The 23560-nt window shown below is 44.8% G+C and overlaps 1 protein-coding gene across 2 annotated transcripts in view; it reads right to left on the bottom strand.

The window, feature by feature from the left end:
- The window catches only part of COL26A1 (collagen type XXVI alpha 1 chain), a 167194-nt gene that overhangs the window by 118607 nt on the left and 25027 nt on the right, over positions 1–23560 (bottom strand). The window contains exon 3 of one of the 2 annotated variants that reach the window (XM_054287291.1): positions 15611–15714. In XM_054287291.1, the coding sequence (XP_054143266.1) occupies positions 15611–15714 (104 nt within the window). The remainder of the gene's footprint in view (positions 1–15610; positions 15715–23560) is intronic. The other variant, XM_054287292.1, reaches the window with a different exon arrangement.

Here is a 23560-nt window from a genome sequence, read left to right as displayed (position 1 = left end):
GCTTCCCTTGAGACCCAGCAAGGCAGAAATAGGAAATGAAATGGAGAACAGGGAGGAAATTCCATCTCCCAACACAAAAAATTAAGAGGCAGTCACAGAATTCTCCTGGTAAGAGGTAAAGAAATACGTATGCAAGAGTGAAGGCTAGAGACACAGAAATATCTTGTTAAATTTTTACAGTTTAACCACTGAACAAGCTACTTTCTCTCCATAATTTATACCTGAATTGTATGTCTAGACATGACATCATTTTAAGGTATGCCTTGTGTTCTGTGGTAAGTTTACAATAACCAGAACTTATAATTGCTGTGGTTCAGGTCAGCAAAGGCGGAAAAAATATTCCAAAGCCCCTTCTAAGCAGCTGTTCTTGGTAATGGCTTTAGTCTGTTGTTTTCTGTCAAGGAGACAAGGCCTAGCAAATGCTAAAAGCCAACACTGAACCAACTGCCCTTCCTACAAGTGACGAATATCACAGACAATCTTCCATCCTCAGTCAGCTTTGTTTGGTATGGTTCATATTAAAACAGTGAGAGACAGGCAGATAAGCAAGGTCAATAAAAACATCTAATGTGCCTTTGGAGATTGATGGCTACAGGCACCCAGATCCTGCTGTATGCCCATTATCCAAATGTCCTGTGGGGCTCAGGTGGGATCACAATAAATCCCAGTGTATTCTCACTACTGAGGCAGAAATCCCAAGGCTATGAAATCTGGAACCCCAGTGTGGTTAACATGCACCAGCCTCTCTTACTGGAGGAATAAACCCTGCTGTGATAAGGGCTGGTGGCCAAGTGACTTTAATCACAGGAGGAGCTGCAATCACTGCCCTGCAGAACACAGCCTGAAGCATCCTACTGCATCAATGAAGTGGAATTTAGTCATTGGAGTGAGGGAGAAAGCTGTGCAATTTGAACACTAAATGATGTTTAGGGGGTTTGGCGTTTGTCTGTTTGCACGGGCAAGCTGGATACCCCAGGAGCAGAGCACTCAGGAAGATGCTTCAGGGCACATCAAAACTGTCTTTATGGCAGCAAACCCAGAGAAGCACCCATGCTGTTCTCTCTACAACTCCCTGAAAGGTGGCTGTAGCCAGGTGGGGTTGGTCTCTTTCTCCAGGCAGCACTGACACAACCAGAGGACACAGTCTTCAGATGTGCCAAGGGAAATTTAGATTGGATATTAGGAAAAAGTTTTTCATGGAAAGAGTAATAAAGTCCTGGAATGGCTGCCCAGGGAGGTGGTGGAGTCACCATCCCTGGGTGTGTTTAAAAAAGTGGCAGTGAGTGCCAGGGTTTAGTTGAGGTGTTGGGGCTGGGTTGGACTCAATGATCTTTAAGGTCTCTTCCAACCCAGTGAGGCTGTGAATTCTGTGAATCCAAAGCAACTCCAGGATCCCAAAGAGAAACCTGGATCTGCAGGTGCATCGGATGGAACTCCACCCACAACATGAATCTCAAAAGGCACAGGGATGTCACACACAGGGAAATTGTTTTCTAGAGCAGTCCCTGCTGGAAGGGACCTACAACAAAGACCTAGCCCAAGCCCAACTGGTTTTTTTGACAGAAGCATTAACATTGCTGAGAAGGAAATACACATGAAGATTACACACACTGTGCTCCTTCCTGTTATCTCAGTGGGCAGACAGACAGCAGCCAAAACAAGGTCAAATACAACAGGCAGAACCCCAAAGTTGTAGTTACTGACAGTGAAGTAAGCAAACTCCTAAGTCAAAAGGTAACATCATAACTATTGCTGACATCTAGAAGGCAAGAAAGACTCTCCAAAATCCAGCTTCCTGCAACAGCCTGGAAAGACCCAAAAGACAGAGGATATGACAACAACTGTCCCTTTTTGTCCATGTCCCACAAGTGATCCAACCCAGACCACACAAATGCTCACAGTTACAAGAATGTGAGTGGGTAGAATCAACATATTGATGTATTTTGAAATAAAATCACCTTCCCTTTCTATACAGGCGCCACAGAGTTTTGTTACATAAATATCAGTGGTCCAACTCTCCTCTGTCATCTGCAGTAATTAGAAAAATCTTGATAATTGCTTCTTAGCTCTTCCAACATCCTCTCAGAAACTGGGATCCATTTCAGCTAACAGCAAATGGGAGAGAGCCCATACTAGTGCATCAGCAGAGGCTGCTTATTGCACCCAAACTGAAGTTAGCCTCTGTTCAGCTGGTTAATGCAGACCCAGAGCTCAACCCTGCCTGCTCCAATCCACATAGCAGGACATTGACCTGCTCAGGGATTTGTGCCAGAACAAAGGAATTAACAAACTTTTCAAATCAGCTGCACACCTGGACCAGCAAATCTGGCCCACAGTTGTAGTGCAGGGTTTGTGCAGAGCTACAGGATGATTCCCAGGGAGCTGCTCACTGTTCAAGGTCATGGGGAGAGCTGGGGAGCAAAGGAAAACCATGACAGAAGCTGGCAAGGACTGCCCCAACATGGCTGGTGCCCAGGAACAGTGGTGAAAAGGAGAAGTGCCCAGTGCTTTTCAGTGCCAAAGCAAAAAGCAGCCCTGAGAACATCATTTCTCAATGGATCCCCTGGGAGGAAGCACATTCCTGCCCAAATGGTGCAGCTGACCCACTACATCCTCTGTCCCAACCTGGGTGTACATTAGAGCCTACAGCTGGCTCATAATGAAAGTCTGAAGTCATCAGAGCTGTTCTGGCTTCAGTTCTTGTTAAAGATGTTGAACATCAGCCCAGGTTTGGTCAAAAGGTTACACAGGTTTTCAAATTGTTCCAGCTTGCAGTGACCAAGGGTTGATTTAGGGTTTGCTGTCACAGCATATTCACATTTACTCTTCTACAAGCTGCCATAAAAAGCCAGGTGAAGATCAGAGTTTCTGCTTATTTGAGATATAAATAAGGTACAAAACAATGTGGATAGGAAAAAGGATACCCATTTACTCTGGGGTCATCCCAATTTCAAGGAGAAAGGACTGATAAATAATCAGCTTTTGATATACTTCAGGAAAACCATCCTCTCTTACTCCTGACCATTTCAAATGTGTTTGAGGCATCAAATTTACTTTTGCTCTCTTCTGCATCAATCAGCAAAGACCAAAGCTTAACAGCTGAACCTGTAGCAGAACAGTAAAGAGACTGAGAAAAAGTTCCCTCATGTCGGTACCCATCTGCAGTGGGAAGCCAGCCCTGAGGTTCAGTGGTAAACAGTAAAGAACAAGGCTATTGGTGTATGTGTAGAACAGAGGAACTCTTGAGCATCTACTGCAGATGAAATTAGAACAAACCCAAATACTATGTCTAAATTTGACTGATTGCTGTGATCAGAAAATGCATGTCAAAGAAAAAAAACCCGCCCACTAGGCATTAATGGAGCCATGTAAATGCTCATTCACATTCCCTATGAAGGGTGTGAGGGTTACACTGCTCTGTAAGGAGCTTATAGTTTTATGGTTGGTATCCCAACTACTACTGCTAATAGATATTCTACTTCCCTAAAATAAGGGCAGAGCAAGAATGACCCCTTTGTACAGACACATCAGACTGCAGATGAAGGAGTTCATTGCAAGGAGAAAGGACTTTTGCAAGGATGTTTTCCTGGGTAGCTAATAAAGAGCTGTGCCTTGCTGTGAGTGCTAATATTAAGACAAAAGCAAGAATCTTCAAGTTTAGGTTAAACATAAAGCAACACCCATCCTCTGCATCCCACCCAGACAGACCAGATGCAATAGAAATAACTGCTTATTTATGTTCCCACAAGGACCAGTGAGTGCACAGCACAAGGACAGTGTTCAAGGCATCTCTAGCAGATCACACTGGGAGATGTGTTTAGCAGATCACACAACTGGAGAATGCTTGAAAAGACACTGTTTGCTTAATCACTTGAGGCTAAACTAGAAAAGATCAAAAAGCCAAGTTTAGGAGTAGCTTGTCCCCCCTCCTTGAATGGGCTGTAACTTTTTACAGTGCAGAGCCCTGCAGCAACACAGCAGAGCCATCCCTACACAAGCACTCTGAGCCACTCGGGTTTAACAAGTCTCCACACCAGTAAAGAGAAAACCAGAACCTTTGTTCCTTAGCACAGGCCTCTGCCACTGAGGCTAAAACACTGGCTGACAACAGCAACAGGTTTGTGTCTCCATCCAAATTGGCCGCTGAAGAACTAATTAACCAAGATACTGCACAGTTTCTCTCGGTGTCTCAGGGGTACCACAGCACTTTCTACAGCTCATGCTGCAGGAAACTCTCTTTCCAGAGCAAGACCTGACACCTTCAGCAGAAAGCTCTAGTGCTTGATCTGGGGAGACACATTTGACAGCCACTGGCAAGCAGGACAGAGTCTAATTAAAGCCCATCTGCCTTGGGTGTCCCTCAAGGTTTTTTAGAATGAAGGACCACCTAGCAATGAACACAGACCCTGCACTTCCCACAGTGGATACATGCCAAAACTTCTTCAGCATTACTGCTACAGAAGTAATTATGTGCACACAAATGAAACATCAAACCGAATCCTGACTTGGTCTGGCTTGTCTTTTAGGCTCAAGTGTATTTCATTTACAGGAAAAGAGAAAAATGCAGATTTTCATTTCTTATCTCAACAACCAGGTGAAGGCTAGGACATCTTCTAGCCTAAGATTTCTCTAATGCTTCTGACTTTATTAGAATTGCTGGCCAAACTAATTTCAGCCACTGCCTGGGGCAATTGTGCACCCTTCTCCATTACTTTAATGCCCTTCTCTTGGACCTGCCTTCAAGGAAGGCATCAGCCATACCTGGCACTGCATGGCTAAAGGAGCAGCAATAAAAGGCCTGAGCATTATCAACATTTGAGTCCTCATTTGATGGGATTAGCAACCAGAAAACCGCAAATGCTACAAGAATTCTCCAGTCAGGAAGGAACACATGTGAGATGTGATTGCATCTGTAGCATGACCCTGCTGTTGCCTCTCTTTTATGCTGCACCCATTGCTGTGCATCCTGAAACATCTGTGCCTTCCCAGTGACTGATTACCCAGAGACACGCAAAGAGCTCGGTATCTGCGCGAGGCCGGGGACTGAACCCTGAGTTTATTGCAGAGCAGAGCTGGAGGGAGCTGCTTGCCAGAGATCCAAACTCCAGCCAACAAGTCCCTCCAGGCTCACTTGGAAAGGTCTTCTAACCTCACTGCTGTATGCCTGCTGGGCTCAAAATGAAATGCAAACTTGCATGTTACTTGTGGATTTGGATGCACTATCCAAGGAGACACAAATCAGGAGCCCGAACAAGAAGCATATGTTAGAGTCCAGAATAAAGTTTATCAGTCCTTAATGAGCTTCATGATAGGGGATTTGCACAGAAACATTCCTCTGCTGTCCTCCTTGCTTTGGTGGTGAGGGACCTAGTACAACTTGGTGAAATTGTGATGCTTCACTTGCATTTTGGTGAAGATTTTTATTAAATATTGTTTGGAATCTGATGGGACATAAAAGCAAAGCTCATTTCTCCAGTAAGTTTTTCCTTCATTTACCTAGGAATGGTAAGGTTGCTAAAGAATCATCCAACAAGATTTCTTGACAATATTGCAGTGACAATCAGGATATCTTGCAGTGATACATTCATAGGAAATATTTAATCAGTTCCTAAACATTCTGTAACCATGTGCAAGTCAGCATTAGATGACATCATGTCATCTATACCTACTTCTTGTCCAGTTTCTGAAAACCATGAGTTAGCCTCAATGACCAGCAGTCATGGTATATTTAGAACAGCTTGTTTGTGCTGATGCTATTTTCAGCTGTGGATAACCCACACCTACTGACTCCTCCAAAGTTAAGCAGTCTAATTATTTAACTGTACAACACACTACACATCATCTACCATGAAAGGCACATTCCTTTCTGAGTCAAACACTTTCCTTCACAGATGCAACACATCCCTTTACAGTATTGAAGGTCCTGGGGCTCAGATGCGCAGCACAATTAGGGCTGGCCTTCATATGAGTTTAGCAGTTAAAAGGCTGAAGTTCCAATCAATGCTGAAACTTGACCTCCCTGAGAACCACCAACACAAATGCAGGTACCACAGTCCATGAAGGTTCTACTTGTGTGTCAGGTAGTGCCATGGATTATTTAGTAGTAAATGTTACACCTGGTCAGAGTATCTGTAGCATCAAACTCCAGCATGGCATTTCTTCTCCTGACTAGAGCAACACTTCATTCTGACATTTTCCACAAACTCCATTCCCAACCCTGGGATCCCACTACCTTCAGAATCCCTTATTTAAGTCTGTGCATTTAATTATTCCTGCTTCTCTAGCTATCCTTGATTGACTCTCACTTCATGGATTCTTGCCCAACTCTACAACTCAATCAAGATTTAACAGCATTTTAATCCTAGTCTACCACATATTCCCAGTACTGTCCAGCCTCCAACACACACAGATGTGATTAGGAAGGGCTCTCCATTCCTCACTAACTTGGAAATGGAATAACAAGCCATGCTGGGCTGAGCACAGTCCCTGGGACAGCTCCATTTTCCACCTCTGCCCAAACAGGCACAGTCTGAGCCCTCACTAATGACAGCACAGAGGGTTTTTTGAGTGAGCTGTGTGGTTTGAAGTTACACATTTCTGTAGCTTGCCAAATGAAGCTGTACTAACTTTGATATCTTTATCCTTCTAAGGGGCTCATAGAGAAGACACATTGAAATGCATGGAACATGCTTTTACCTAGCACTTCATGTTAAACTGAAATTAAACTCCACCAGAAATTATTATTTGGAGGAATACTTTTGGTTCCCCATTTGATAACAAGGAATGGAGTAAGAATAAAGTCTAGGATTCAGCAATATGGGAATTCAATGCTTACTTCTTCCTTTCATCTTTAAGTCTACAAAACATGAAACCAACCTCAAACTTCTCTGGAAAATCCACCTTTTTTCCTGCTCCTGGGCTTGCAATCCCAATTCTACCTGGATGTTGTCATCATATTGCAAAAGTTCCATACCTTCTTGGTGATTTCTCATGGGCAACTCCTTGCAGCACTGACCTCTTCTTCACAGCACAACCAACAAACCCCAACTCTCTCCTCACCTAGCTAACCCACTCTTTTGTAGCACTCATCTTCTTATTGGACACAGCTGTGGCCTGTTAAGAGCAGACCTGGCTCTAATCTTTGATAATTAGTGCAGCTGCAACTCCTCAGGTGTGAGATTACCTTCTGCACCGCCTTCATTTTCTTACATTCTACCCCACCATACCTGGATCCCAATTCCTTGCAATCTTTTCCACATAGCAAAGCATCCCAGGGTAGTTGTAATGGGGATTTAGACACCTAGTAAATCTCTTCTTCCTGAAGAAAGTTTATGTGGATGAGGCTTACCCTGCTCACATCCTGCCCTTGCATAAATCCTCCTTGTGATGATGTTTTTGAGCAGCCCACAACTGGAATTAGTTACCACAGAAAACACAAGTGTTACTGTACAAATCACATTAACTTGTTTAATGAAAAATCTACATAAGAAAAGGGGGAAAAGGCAAGAGTCCCTAAGATATACATAGGAATGTGTCCATCTGCTTCACCCCCAAATCTTGGCTCCAGTTCAGCTTGCTAACTGCACCACCCCATGTACTCTGTGGCCTCCTTCAACCTCTCCCCTTCGTCTCACACCCCCTCAGACACATCTTGCCACTCATACATGCACAAAGCTTGCACTGTCAACAGCTCAGCTTAAACTTATTACAAAACTTTTTGCCAGAGTACCTTGGACTGCCCATCTTCTCTCTGTGGAAAGCTGGTGATGAAGTCTCCCATCTTCAGGATCTTCCTTTATCCTCATGTCTTTAAATCTCAGGAGTACAAGATATTTCTCCATCACTCACACAAAGTGACAACTCATTGTTTGATCAGTTCTGCACAGGTCTCTTAGAATTTGTGTGGTGTAAAGTATGTTCTTGTCTCTCTCCCAGTATTTGACAAGACAGACATAAGAGATGGCAGCAGGATTCTGAACACAGAGTCACACCTAGGGGTCAAAGTCCTGAAAACCTGGAACTTTGTCCCTCATCTTTCCCTTATCCTCCACAATATTCACATCTGCACAAGTCCCCACTGCTTCTAGAGTCAGATATCAAAAGATAACTACAAGTAAATAAATTACTGCACTAAAAAGAAATGGCACCCTGCAATCAGGCCACTAAAGTATTCTCCTGCAAGAAATTCAGTAAGTTCTTCCTCAAGGAACCATCCCATTCAGCACTATTTGACAGCAACATTAAATCCACACATTTCATAACTAAGCCCTTGAAAAGTGATGGGGAGGGAGCTGTAATTTCATAAGTGCTCAAAAATTAAACACAAACCAGCTGGTTAAGTGGGTAATAGCCTTGCAAAGTGAGTGAAAGAAAGAGACTCCTCATTGCCACCCCTTCCAACTGTGGAATTTCATATCAAAGGCCTAGGCCTCATTTCCTATTCCTGATAAAAAAACAAGTCAGTGCAGCAGCAGGAAACTTGGAAACAGCATCAGCAGGTGGGTTTAATTCTTCTTCCATTAATTTACTTGAAAAGCATCAAACTGATCAGTAGCCACCAATTAAAAACTATTCCTCTCATTTAGCTCTTCCCTATGCAAATGGGAGTGTTCACTCCAAACAGCACTAACTTCTGGTATAAACACAGCTCCACCCTTTCCCCACCACCTCCATGGGAATGGCTGTGGAAAAGAGAGACAGGGTGGAGTTTTTTGGGAGAATGTTTTTCCTGACTTTGGTACTAACTGCATTTGCAGGATTCACAGCACAACATGTCACATGTCCCTTTTTCCAGAGGACACTACACTGTCAGCAACTCCCAAAGGCTCTAACAATGAGAGACTCACAGAGAGGAAAAAAACCAACTCCCTTTTAACAGCCTCAAGCAAATAAAATTTCATCATTGGGAGGATGAATGGGAAACAAGTGATAATTTGGGGGAAAACAAGAGCTCTGAAGGAACAGCTGCATGAGAAAGTAGCTTGTGAAAAGCTCAGAGTTGAAGGAGGCAGTAAAGATTATGAAAGAAAATGTCAGGAGTTTAGATAGGCTCTTCAGAACCCACACCTCCCAAATTCTATTCTAAAGTAACCCAGGAGCTTGGGTGCAAAACTTTCAATATCTAACTAATTTACCACTAGAGATGTCTCTGAGGTTATACAAGTCTGAAATGGTTTGGGTTGGAAGGGACCTTAAAGTTATCTCATTCCACCCCTGCCATGGGCAGGGACACCTTCCACCAGCCCAGGTTGCTCCAAGCCCTGGCCAGCCCTACCCAGGGGAAGATTATGCTCAGTCCTGATTAGAAATAAAGCAAATTCATAAAGGAAAGTCCTTCACTATAAACAGGTGGGTCCTTCACTTGTGAATTAAGACATACACAGCAGAAAGCATCCCATATGTTTGGGAAAGCCAATAGCTTATGAAAACACAGAAGATTCTCTACATACCACAGAAATTTGACGGGAGGTAAAAAATTTGGGATAGTGTAATGATACAGAATACAGCTTTCCCACTTATGTTAAGATAACATCTGCAGATATTTAGAACTTCAGATATTTTGACATTAGGTGCTCAATAAAATTCTCCCTGTTCAGATTAGAAATGTCTAAAAAAATGAAACTACTCAGATGCTGGAATGCAGTGTCAAAATATTTGGAAATCTAACAGGGATTTTTTTTTTTTAATCTACGTATTCAAAAGGAAGATGAACATTTAGAAATTGTTCAAGTAGTCGCAGAGTGCTGATGCCAGAAATGCTCTCAGCAGGCTGTGGATACTTCCAACAGTGACCACACACTCCAGGAACTCCTCAGAAAATGTGATCAGTTTGATCAGGGGTGACACAAGCTATGCCTGAAACCAAAGGCTGCTGAGTGGTCAGCATGGTGATGGGAGCAGACAGAAGGTGGATGACACATTGCAGGGTGGTTTGGGCAGCTTCTGGTGGATCTTGTCTTGAAGAGGCCACCAGAAGCACAAGCAGGAGGTGCAACACTGGAGCAGCAGGAGGTGTTTGCTGTGGAAGAAAATACTGGGGTAGGTACTGTCCAACACCTGGGACCTACACCACAAACATCAGTGCTCAGGAAGCCACTTCCATGTGTCAGCAATTCCGTCATGGAAACAAAATATTTTATGCAAAAATATAAAAACATGTTTTTATATTTTTGCATAAAGTATTTTTGAAGGTAGATTTACAGAGATATTTACTACATTTTACCTCCTACTTAAAAAACTGTAATTAATTCACATTCCACTTAATAGTCTAACGTGTATTCACAAAATTCACGTACTGTATCTAACAAACAAACTTTGGTATGAAAAGATATTTTCAGAAAAAAAATTTGCTGTGTGGAATCAAATGTTGTGCTTGGTTTCAAAGGTCTCAAATGAGGAGCTAAGCCACATTTCCCTAAAGGAACTACTGAACCAGTCTCTAGGAGAAAACTGCATCCCTGTTAGATCCAAACTTGGAGGGAAGGAAGCTCACTCTGCAATGTCTGCAGTACAGAACTGCCCAGCCAGTCAGAGGGTACTGAGAAAAATCACCTTGGGGGAATTTCAGTGTTCACATGTAAGATTTTGTTTTATGACAGAAGCTGGACTCAGCTGCATCACTGAACCAGGATTCAGCAGAACAGGCACTGCAATGGCTCTGACTCCCACTGCTTTCTCTTACACTGTCTCTATTTCTAAGGGAAGATTAAAAAGTTCTAAAAGCTCTGCTGAGGAAGGAACTGAGGGACTTGAGGTAAGGAGAACACACAAGCTCAGCTCCTGGAGATAATTGCTGTGATACTACAGGAAATGTTACTTCATCATCTCTGTATTGCACTTTCACATCATGGACAGTTCTGTCTTTTAATGGTTCATGGAGAAGAAGGACAAGGTTGGAGAAGTGAGGCCCCATTAACACCGCTTTGAATTCCCTTCCTTTCAAAGCACTTCAATGGGCTTTCAAACTTTCAGGTCTCTTGTTTTGATGTCCTTTCTCCCAGTCTCATCAAATTTTGTCTCATAATTGCATTTACTCATTTAAGATTTTCCTGGCAGTGTTGTTCTGCATCTCTCCTGCTGGGACCAAGAAATTTTGTAAACCAGCAGTAAAAATGAAAAGAGTTTTTGCATTCTATCATACCAAGAGGAAAGTCCTCATTTTCTTATGCTGCTTTGAAAACTGTAAACACATGGGAATATTAAGAGGTTTAAAAAAATATCAGGATGACAAGAAAGATGCAAATAATAGTTATTAGAAGTAGATCAGAATATTGCAAGAACTGAAATGAGGAGGGGGAGACAAAAAAAAAAAGAAAAAAGGAAGTTCTCGGCCATTACTTGCATGCTTAGAAAAGAAAAAAGTAAGATTAGAATCACAATAGCATCACTTTAGAGGTGCTGAGGTTGCTCTGGGAGCTGTTTCTTGCCCAAACAGCTAAGCTGTCTACCATCAATGTGCTTCTGGGGTAAATAGGATGCTGGCTACTGTCCCAAACTCAAGCAGTACAAACAAACAAGGAAGAAAGCTATGCTATATTTGTAAAGTAAAATAAGACCTTGCTTGGCTGGAGAGCTCCAGGGCAGTGCTGAGCCCCTGAACTTGCTGGGGACACTTTTCCTCTCCCAAGAGGTTGCATTTGCCTTTGAACTTTCAGCCATATAGAAAAAAAGGCTGAGTTGAAATGTCAGCATCATCTTGGATTCAAATCAATCAGCTTGATGCATGATTGCAAGGGCTAAAGCACTTCACCCCTGCACTGCCCTCATCCATATGTTCTTTATATCAGCAGTCAGCAGACTGGGTGGCTCAGTGCATTCATTTCCTGTCCTGGGCTTGGGCTCCACTTTAAACAAAACAAAAACCCCCTGAAACTGGAAAATAAAAGTTAGTATCTAGTGACAGTTATATTCACCAGACTGGTTTGCATCAAGTCTTTTTCTCCATCCAAGGAAGTTGAAAGAGACCCTTTGGGAAGGCCTAGTACAAGTGGTGGTTTTTGACTATCAACTCAATGAGCAGGTCACAGTTGTACACAACCAGTAAAGGAACTGGAGATCTTTCAAATACTGACACACCTTGGACTGAGTAGAAAGCAAGGAAAGGAAGGGGAGAAAGCCCTAGGCAGTGTCAGCTTGAAAAAGGAGACAGGTTGGAAATTTACCTCAGAAAATTAATGGCCCACTGAGAGCAAGATCTCCATCCACCTCTAGAGCTGGGCTTCCTCCAGACAATGCTGCTCTTTATCAGCTTCAATGCAGGGGTTAGATTCCCAGGATAATTTAAATCCAAAATTGTGCAGCTTTCAGTGTTAATATAGATGCCTGTCAGCTGGTGACACTGCAGTGGTGACTGTCTCAAGCTAAACTTACCAGCTGAGGATGGAGACACTTCAGTGATTTAATTACATTTAACACCTTACTCTAGCAGAGGGGAGTTTTCCCACTGAAGGTGCTTTCAGCAAACCAATCTCATCAGGAATCTGTCATACTTTGGGGCTAGACACCCACACTGAGCTGCTGGTTTTGTAAAAGAAAAGCTGACCTGCCATTTGGGAGATCACAACAAGTTAAGGTATCAGAAATAGCTGCAGCCTCTGAATGGCTTCAAATTCTTTCACTTCTTTCCTTGGTTCACCCTATCCTGTCTTCCCTTATAAAATGCTAAAAGAAATAAATTTTCAAAGGGCAAGGAAGGCTTGATATAAGGACAGTTAGTAAAAATAATCTATGCTACAGTGGTTTCCCCAAAGACACTGCTCCAGAACAGCAGAAAAAAGGAGCAAATATTAACTCTGCTTATAGTGGGTTAAAGAAGGAATCAATAGATTTTATAGACAGATTTATATCATCAGGATGCAGAGACCACCTTCATCCATGCCCATGCACACACAGCTCCCAGAACTGTTCTGTGTGCTTCATCAATCCATTCTCTGCTGGCTTTATCCAATCCACTGAGGGAAACACACCCTGACTGTTCCAAGATCCATTGGGAAAGGAAGACTTTCCCTTCAGTCTCTGGAACCAGGAGATGTTGCATGGAAGCTCAGAGCCACTGCAGCTGCCAGTGGCAGCAGAGGATGTCAGAGAATGGGAGGATTTGCAACACAGCAAGAAAGCAAGCTAAAAATAATGCAGGTCCAGGCTGCCTCCAGTCATACCTACCTCACATCAACTTCTAAAGCACCAGCTGCACATACAAGTGAAATGAAATATTGAGGAGGAATCTAACTACCAAAGAAAGATGAAAGCATTTTGAGGTTCTGCCCTGCTAATTCACTGTGGCTTCAGCACTGCACTGTTTTTGTTTTGCTTCAGTTTAGTTTTCTGTTTCCTTTTGTCTGCTGTTTCCAGGAAGAACTCACACAGATAAGCATCCCACCCTCTCAGAGGAACCAATCTTGCAGCAGGGGAGAGCACAGAAAGGAAAGAGTACAAAAGGCCTCATATTGCATTGCCAAAAACCCTAAACCAGCCTATTTTTAGCCTTTCTTACTTTGATTTCCAAGTGACACTAACATTAAGAATTAACATAAAGAGTAAGTAAATATTTCCATTTTAAAATTGACAGCTTGAAGGGCCATGCAGACCACTAGCACCAGTATTTACACTAAAAACTAAGGGGCCAACCCTGCTGCACTAGAAAGGGTCTTTTTTATTTTCCTCTTTCATTCAAGGATATGGGACTGTCAGTAGCACCAGATGTTTTAAGCAGAGGAAAAAAAAAGGTAAAAAGAATCTCACACTTGAAAGTAAGGGCTTACTACTGGCTTTCTTCTCACACTCCACAGACCATATCCAAGCCCAAAAGAACAGTTCCACCTTTCAAAGTAGCTGTATAAAATTGTCACCTCGTTGCACAGAGCTGCTCCTGCGAGATCACTGCCGGCTTTCTCAAACCAGCTCATGTTGGCTTTGTATTTCCACTGAACTCTGCTGAGACAGATCTGGCACTGCGGGGGGGGGGGGGGGGGGGGGCTGGAATCTCTCCTTTGCACCAGCAGCACCGCTAAGCTGCAATAACTCACACCTGTCCAAACCTACAGGCACAAACAGGGGCTCCTCAGGTCACCAGGCACATCCTCAGCTCTGCCACCAGCCCCAGCTCCCCTTGCCTTGCAGGGGACAGCTGAAAACTCAAGCTGCACAAATGTTTCAGAAGGCTTGATTTATTATTTTATTATATATATTATATTAATTAAAACTATCATATAAATTAATTAAAACTATACTAAAAGAATAGAAGAAAGGATTTCATCAGAAGGCTGGCTAAGAATAGAAAAAGAAATAAACGAATAACAAAGGCTTGGGGCTCAGACAGAGTCTAAGCCAGCTGATTGTGATTGGCCATTAATTAGAAATAACTCTGAGACCAATCACAGATGCACCTGTTGCATTCCACAGCAGCAGATAACCATTGTTTACATTTTGTTCCTGAGGCCTCTCAGGAGGAAAAACCCTAAGGAAAGGATTTTTCATAGAACATGTCTGCAACATACTTCTTTTAGCATTATGTTAAAATGTAAAGCTCTCTCCTGCAGACTGCAGCTTTGGGTAGTTTTGCCACTTTGTAAGGGTTTTCTGGAGCTTCTGGGATGCTATTGTCTGCTCAGCAGCCTGGAACCAGCTGCTGTCTGCAGCCATCACTCTTTGGGACTGCAACGAGACAACTTCCTTGGCAGAGATGTGCCTGAATTGTGGGATTGGTATTAAGATATCACAGCACAAAGAAAAGCAGCACAAACAGCAGACTCAGAGATGTTGGACACCCCCTCTGACCCTTCAGCAGCCAGAGACAGGCTATGTTGACCTGATGCAAATGAACAGAAAACTCCAGGCTCAGTTTCTGCCATTCATAAGCTGTGAACCCTCAAGTCAGGTTCAGCAGATGCCTTAATGCCTAAACCTGATATTGGTGGAGAAGCATGACTTGTTTCAAATCCCCAAAAGTGACAGTTAAAGTAGAAAATGTTAGGAAGAAAATGTAAAACATGCCCTATTGCAATAAAAAAGGAAAATACTTTTTCCTCCTCCTCTGGAGAGAGCCCTTTTCCTCTGAGTGGAGGGAACTGTTTTCACACACGTGAAAACAGTTCACACACACATGAATGTTACACCAATAAGTCAAGGAGCAGGTAGGAAAGGGAACCAAAGGTATTGACTCAAAGCTCTCTGGGAGCACACATTATTTACGTCCAGACCTTACAAGAGCAGCATCCAGGAACCAGCTTTTTATTAGATACAGCAACTGGTGGCAACAACAGGAACAGGGAGAAGATAACACACAAAAAGGAGAAAGCACATTTTCTGAACAAACCAAGGATGCCAAGCACGAACACATCTTTAAGCAGGTCATGCCTGATTCCCTTTTCTTTCTTTATTTCTTCCTCCCTCCCCATTCGGGCCTGTTTACAGGCATTCAGAAAGATCTGTTTTCCAAGACCACCTTTCAGAGCTGTGTGTGACATTCAGATAACAATGGGGTGCGAAGGGAACAGGTGATTTGTTCCTGTGTTTGGGAGGTGTATAGAGCACATTAAAGAACAAACCCAGCTCAAGGCAGCCAGTCCATCCTTGCTGCTCACAAGGACAGAGGCATTGCTGGATAACTCACCCTCCTCACAGTTGCTCCCTGTGAAGCCAGGACAGCATCTCCACTCCAGCGTGGTCACAGTTCTGTAGGACATTTTGTATGTGGGCCTGATGAGAGTCCTGTAACTAACACAAACAAGGAGTCAGCAGAGCACAGTGCCCTGATCCAGCAGTGCTGCTACTGATTCACAGCACATCTTCCCACCTGGATACACCCCGGAGCACCCAGCCAACCCCAGCCACAGAAAAAGGAGTCACACAAAATATCAGTAAGGATTTATTCATTGTCCTCATATTGCAGAAGTCCCATACCTTCTCAGTGATTTCTCATGGACAGCTCCTTGTAGCACTGACTTCTTCTTCTTCACAGTACAGACAGGAAACCCCAACTCTCTCCTTACCCAGCTAACCCACTCTTTTGTAGCACTCATCCTCATTGCACACAGCTGTGGCCTATTAAGAGCAGGCCTGTTGCTAATCTTTGGTGATTAGTGCGGCTGCAACTCCTCAGGTGTGAGACTACCTTCTGCACTCTTTATTTTCTTACATTCTGTCCCTCCACATTTATTAGAGTGCAGATGTGATTTAACAGCTTTTATTTTCCTCCTTAAGCCCTCATGCTCTACTGGCCCTTCCCCACACCTCTCCTCCTGCAGGTACCACCAGCAGCTTTGTAATCTCACCAATGCAATGCCCTGCAAAATGCAGAGATGATGACTTGTTTCCCACACTCTCCCTTCATGTGGGCTTCTGTGACATTGAACAGAGGCTGGCAACAGCCTTTCCTCACTCAGCAGTAAAAGTTTCCCATCTCCCAGGTGCTTTCCCTTTCCCCACCCCTCAGACCTGGGATGTACCAGCACATCAACATGACACCTACATCAGGGAACTCCTTTTTCCCAGCTACCTGACCTGTGCCTCAATTCTCCCCCTATCTGAAATAGGGTCACACTCCTCTGGACCACAGCCAAGGTTGTGCAGGACAGGTTTGGGAGCTCTGTGAGCAGCACAGCATCCCCAGGGTCCCAATTACAGCACAGCACTGCCAAGCCCCTCTGGGAACTGGAGGGTGACCTGCAGACACAGCAGGGCTGTGCAAGGCACCAGTGATTCTGAAGTCAACACAAAACAGACAGTTGCATAAGTGACAACTTTTCCTTTAAAACAGCAGCTCGTCAAAGCTGGCAGCTCAGAGTTTTCCCAGTATACAGCCAAACAAAGTCACTGCTGCTATTCATGAAGCTAAAAGCAAACACAGAAGTTGTACTCTACAAGTTCCCCTCAAAATTCCTACCCTTATTTAACAGCCAAAAGAATTTGGCACACACAGGGAGAGTCTGAAGCTTTGGGATTACAGTGTTGCAGGCTGCAGTTTATGCTTTTCTCTCCAAGCCAGGCAGACACAAGCCCTGAGCACCCTGTCCCTGGGGAAGAGGCTCCTCCTGCTGAGAGCCAGAGGAGACAGAGACAGCCCCGGGCTCAGCTGGACACAGGGGGAAAACAGAGCTGGAGGTTGCATGAATCTCATCCAAAACTGCTCCAGGGGGAGGCAAGTGCGCACCCAGGACAGCCCTGCAGTGCCTGGTAGCTACTCCAAAGAGCAGTAACAAAGGCTTGCCAGGAGAGGCTGCCCATGTGTGCCTTGGAAAGATGGAGCAGCTCAATCGTGGTTAGCAGAGTCTTTGGGAAGTTAATTTCTCAGGAAGCTGTTTGCTGATGATTTGTGCCAGCTGCCAAACACAGAAACTAAGTTCTGCTGTAATCACTGGAGAGGGTGAGCTGCATAAGCTTCCTCTTGAGCACGGGGCTGCCTGCCCTAGGAACAGCCTCACCCAGAGACAGGAGAGCAGCACAGCCTCCTGAGAACAGGATGTCCTCACCCTCAGAGCTGCCATAAAGCCCACCAGCCCCTGCTAATACCCACAGCAGTGATCCAGGCACTTGGCTGGCATGGGCTGCACAGAGCCAGCCCATCCCACCTATTTCTTTGCTCTTCTGCATCCAGTGGTGTTCAGGAGTCCACAGTCCTGCAAGTTTGAGGACTTGGAGCACACTGATGTAGGTAGACCTCAGTGCTTTTTCACAAAGAGACCAAAGGCACAGAGACTGTGAGTGCCTTGCTGAGGGTCTCTCAGAATAGCTCTGGCAAAGCCCAGGAACTGAACCCAGGTCTCCCAACTCCCAGTGCTGGCGTTGGACTCCAGACACATTTCCACACGTAAGCCCCAAAGCATCAGTCACAAGTTCATGACTTTGTCACTAACACCACAGCTGGATTTGACCTTCAGATGAAAGTCTCCAGCCTTGTTACCAGTGTCCAGAGCCAGCGTGTCTCCAACCACACCGTGATTTTAAAACCATGTTTCTGCCAACACCAAGATGTTAAAACTCTTTCAAACTTCATTATGAAGTGTGGAGAGTGGCTTGAGCCAGACTGGAATTTTGGCAGCAGTTCTGTGTCGGGGAAGTAGCTCTAGTTTAATCCTCAAATGAGGGAGGACTTCTCAGGGCATGACAAGCGTGGAGCTCAGCTGTCACAGTCTACCACCCACCCTGAATTCCCTGGAAGTGTCCTGATGTGTGCAGCTCTGTTCAACATTGTACATTCAGGCATCTGAAGTGGGCCCAGTTTGCAAATCAAATTTGTTCTGAAGTTGCCCTGTCCTTCACAGCTTCATTTTTCCTCAATTATGTGACACAGCACCAAGGTCTGCTGGTGCAGACACATCATGCAGATTTATGACTCCTATTCTAGGAAGGGATCACAGAAAGCACCTTTAGCAAAGCATCACCACCATCTGACACTGGGAGTGTTGCAACTGAAGGAGATGAAAAAAATATATGGAAAAGGACAGGGAAGGAAAATACCTGTTAAAGATCAGAAGCCCCTGAATGAAAATGTGTGGAAAACACAAGAGGCAGAAAAAAGGATTGGTAGCAAAATAGGGAAGCCTTTTCCTTGGATGTCACTCAAGCCACAAACACTGCACAGAAATCTGCCAAAGGAGAGGGGAAGAAGTTTGGAGGAGCCACAGCCTTGCACTGCTCTGCTCCTCAGGGAGCCAAAGGATGTGCTCAGCACACAGCTCCCTTCTGCAGGAGAACCCCAAGCACTTCATGGAGAACAAACCACCAGGGTTTGCCACTCCACTGCAAGAGTCAGGAGTCATTTCCAGGGATTTTGCTGAGGCTTCACAACAACATCCCAGGGAGTGGGGCAACTTTTTTTCTCCAAAAAAATCTTAAGCAGCTGTTCCTAGACGAGAGCCAACACATGGCTGCCCTTGGAGCTGCCTGATCCCTGTAGGATGAGCTACACAAGCTTGACCACATGCAATTATCATTTGGGAAATAGCATCTCTTGCTTGTGGCTTAAGTGAGTGACAAGGAAGAGGTAGTTTGGGGAAGGAGCATGAGCTGACTGAAGAACTGATTTGGGGTTACAAGCTGTAAGTACTGGAGAGGTCAGGACACACCAAGGGATGGCAGCCAAGGAGTCTCACTCCTCAGCACACAAGGATGTGTCCCCCTTGTTTTCAAGGAAGTGTCACTGAACACAACAGGCAGACACGACACAAGAAAGGGGAAGAGTGTCACATTCCTGGATCAAAGCCTCAAAAATCAGGTCAAAAGAGACAGGGTGATCTCTGCCATGACCCAAGCAGGACAGGCTGTCACACACAGGAAATACCTTCACCCTTTCTGGATTTCCCCTGCCCTTTGACACTCACAAACAAAGCTGTTTGTGCACAAAGACCACAGAGAAGGAAGGCGTGAAACTCCTTTCCACATCACAAGAGAAGGTTTTGTTACTGTGACCCATTCAGCCATTGCAGCTTGTGCCCAAGGAGACCTCAGTGACCCTCAGAGGCTCCTATTGATTTCTAGTCAAGCCCCAGGTTGGAAGTTTCACCATCACTTCCTAATAGGGTTCAGGATCACAAGATGAATGAACTTGCCTTTTTGACTGGCAAAGAACTCAGAAACCAAGGAATCTAAGCTCTGGTTTGCCTGCTTCTCAGGTATCAACCCAGAGGGTCCAACCCCATCCATAAAACTGCCCCCTTGTATTCCAGGGACCCTCATCTTCATTCCAAAAGTGCATCAAAAGGCATCCAGGACAAAGCTTGGGTAGTTCCTCTAACTCTTGGTAACAATGCCCTGATTTACAGACATGCCAAAACCCTGCAACTCCCCACAGAAAATCAGAGTGTTCAGAAGTCAGATTTCAAATCCATCAAGTTAAGTAACCATATCTCAAAGCACTTGGAAAGAAGGGAGTTTAAGAGCTCAGAGAAGCTATCAAATATATATTTGTTTCCCAACACCACCACACCCACATAGACCATCCTAACCATCCTCTCAAAGCCTACCAGACACTGATTACACCAGGCAGCTCCTCTGTGAGACACAGACAACGTCACCTCAAACCAGTGCCAGAGCTGGTGCAGGGACAAGAAGCACCTTTGCCATCACATTTGCACTCACAGGCATGGCAGACACCATCACTGTGAATCAGAGCTGTGCTCTTTTTTCCTACCCCGGCTCTTCCGGCTTCCCTACCACAAACAGAGTACTTCTCCAGGGAACAACATAACCAGAGGAGTTCCAAATATGCTCCTGCAGACAGCAGATTAAACAAAAAACAACCAACCTGCAACTGCAGGAGTGTTGGAGCTCATTGTGTCTTCTGCCTTTGCCAATGAGAAGGAAGAAGACTTTGTTTAGCTCTGAACACACCTGGTTCAAACAACTCGGCAAAAGACTAAACCCAGGAAACAAACTGATCTACCTGCCATGCCCTGCTGTCCACAGCAATATTGACAGTCTCTCAGTCCCAAGGAAAAGGGCCAAGGACACAGAGACAGATGTTTCTGTGCCACCACAGAGTAATCATCAGCTCCTGCCTTTATTAACAATCAGATGTCAGTGCTATTGCAAGCAGCACTGCAGCAGGGAGGAGGAGTGCTCAGAGAATGTCTGGGCGAGATCAAAAGGCCTCAATCAGCAGCCTGAGCACAACCCCTGGAACAGGTGACCCTCCACCTGTGCCCAGGCAGCACCACACAGCCATTGTTCAAAGCTGAGAATGCCCCTTTGTGCTACAGCTCCAATCCCACACACCCAGAGCCTCTGTCTGCCCTGCTGTAGGAGCACTGTTCATCCTGCATTTCTACCCCATGTGTGCTTCAGAGAGCAGATGCCTTTTTCCAAGCACATTTCTCTCCAAGATGTGGAGTTGTAAGGGAATTAAACACATAAAAGAGTTTATGTGTAACAGGACTTCAAATAGCAATCCTAATGCACTGGAATAAGCTCTGGGATTTATTATTCAATTGACTGGAAAGCAAGAAAGAGAGAAGGATTTCCCTGTGGCATTACTAGTTCTGAAACTGAGGGGAAACATCATCTACAGGCCAATCTCCTGGGTGACAGATCCCCAACTTCTCCTACTGACCCTGTAGCAACAGAGTTTTCAAAAGCACAGAAGAACAAATTGGATGAGCCTGCAGAATTTCTTCTTTGTTATTCTACAAACCAGCTTGTAAAATCCCTCCGGGAGCAGTAATGTGTTCAATTTAAATGAAAAGGGGAAAAAAAAGAAAATAAAATCCAGCATTCAAAAACACCAAACAAGATGATCCATGCAAGATGTGTAGTCTGCTTACATGAAATGCACAGAGTATTTGTGATAAGCCAAGCCAGCTACAATGCTGAAATAAAAAACCAGGCAGTGACAGGCAGCTGAAAGGGCATCACAGCCCAGATTTGCTGTGCTGCAAGAACACTCTTCCTGCCATCTCTCCCATCTCTGGGTGAAGTTTAAAGCCAACCGATGAATAATTTAATGTTTGGAGTTTCAATGACTCTTATCAAAGAGACCAGGTAAACCCATCCCTGTACAAGCCAGCCGTGGGTTTCCTGGAAAATCTTCAAAGTCTCTGAAGGCAGAAAATGCTGCAGAGACAGGAGACTCAAAAGCTGAAGTGAGACAGCTCTGTGACCATAGGGTACAGCAAAGCATAATAAAAACTCACACAACCTTGTTGGGAACATTCATTTTCAAGGATGGGACAAGTAGGAGAGGAGCTGGAATATCCCACCACAAATGAAGAACATTTCCAGAGATGAGATGGGGATTTTCCAGAGAAGATGGGGATTTTCAAGGCAACAACAGTTTGCAGCAGAAAGTGTTTGTCTTCTGAAGGCTGTAACAGCACATGGTCTGCCAAGGCCACTCATCCCATCCATTTACCTCCCAAGACACTACTGACCACAACAATCATACACAAATATTCTAATCAAAAGTTGGCTGATTTTGGCCAACTAGAGTATAGCAAGAAGCTGCCCTGTTGTGCCATAAAACAAAGTAAGACCAAAGCAGCTCTGTTTTCATCTTACAGGTGAGGTGGCATTGCTGGTCTGAAGGTACAGGAAGTCACAAAAGCTCCAACAACTGAAAGGTCTCAGATCCTTGCCTGGCCTTCAAGGCCACCCTTCTGAGTGAGCCTTGAGGAGGGCAGTGTCCCAAGCAGGGCAGGACTGGGCATCACCTTGCAGCTGCTGCAGCCAAAGGATTGCTGAGGAAAAGGGTTACAATTTGGATGTCTGGGTTTACCAGGCTGGGGACAACCACCCAGGCAACAGAGAACCAGAGATTAGGCTCCCATTGACACCCCAAGGTAGGGATTTTGTCCTTTCCTTTAGACAAACAAATGGCACATGAGTTTGAAGTATTCAGCCAGGCTGCTGCAGAGCTGCTCATGCACCAGGAGTGTGACACAGCAAGGGCACAGCCTGTGGCACAGAGGAGCTGAAGCCTTCACTGCACAAATGGAGAAAGCTCAAGAACAGATGTGCTGAGGGAAATCCTCCAGCCAAGACTGCTCCAGAGCAACTCAGCACCCAAGCTAAATAAAGAGCCTGGGGCAGAGGGCAGGAACAGAGCAGCTCATCCCAGCCCAGCCCAGCCAAGATGATGACACTCCTGCTGAAGCAGCTTCCCAGGAGCAAGTGAATGGACAGCAAGGACATCTCACAGCCAGGGCTGCAAGGCTGGGATCCCACAGATCCTCCTCTGCCAAAGGCTTGACTCTGAGCTGCACTTTGTGCAGTAAGAGAAAGAAATCCAACAGGAATGAATGGGAGACAGGAAAGGGATTAAATCCTGTCTGGCCCCAGCGATGTCTGCTCAAAAGCAGAGTCTCTGTAGCAGAGAGCCCCTCTCAGCTGTCACCACGAGGCTGAGAGATGCCTTTTTCCTTGGCTGACATCCCTTCTGCTAGTGAGCAGCCTGATAAGGGGTGCTGGCAGAATGAAAGCTCTCCCAGATATGGCTGACTCCTGTAAACAAGGAGATGAAAACAGTTTGTTTCAAATCACAGCTGGGAGAAGCACTATAAAGGAAAATGGTGCCAATGTCTTGCTGACACGTTGCATTGCTTACAGCCACACAGAACACTCTGTGCCCTCCAATTCAAGCTCAGGCACCACAAACCTCCCTGAAGAAGCACAGGAGAAGGCCAAAAGACACTTCAAATTTACTTTTTTAGCAAAAGAAAGCAGATATATTTATATTACCTGAACAACTGCAGGGATATAGAGAATAAGAACATTTTTAGCCACTACCAGACCTGGAATGAGCCTGACCTTGCTGAAGCCAGACTTCCAGGGTTCCAAAAAGAGAGACAAGGTAAGGAGGAGACAAACAAGTAGGGCAGCCAGGCTGAGTTTTGTGCTCTGTTCATCTTCTTCAGGGATTTTCAGAGACCTGTCAAAGGAAGCTGTTCAGGTTGGTGGCTGATAAACTCTTACAAGCCCCTTTGAAGCCAGTTTCTCAACAGGAAAGGCACTACACTGCTTTGTGACTTTGGGAACTGCTTTCCTTATTTCTGTCCTTTATGCACAAGGAGTTTTCATGCATCTCAAAACAGGAGATGGGGTTTACCTGATTAGGAGAGAGATTGGTGGT

The sequence above is a fragment of the Melozone crissalis genome, unplaced genomic scaffold, assembly GCF_028551555.1.
Source record: "Melozone crissalis strain CALT ecotype California unplaced genomic scaffold, PUWL_Pcris_2 ptg000057l_1, whole genome shotgun sequence".
Classification (NCBI taxonomy): Eukaryota; Metazoa; Chordata; class Aves; order Passeriformes; family Passerellidae; genus Melozone; species Melozone crissalis.
The sequence above is the reverse complement of the archived record's forward strand: the minus strand, read 5'-3'. Positions and strand labels throughout refer to the sequence as shown.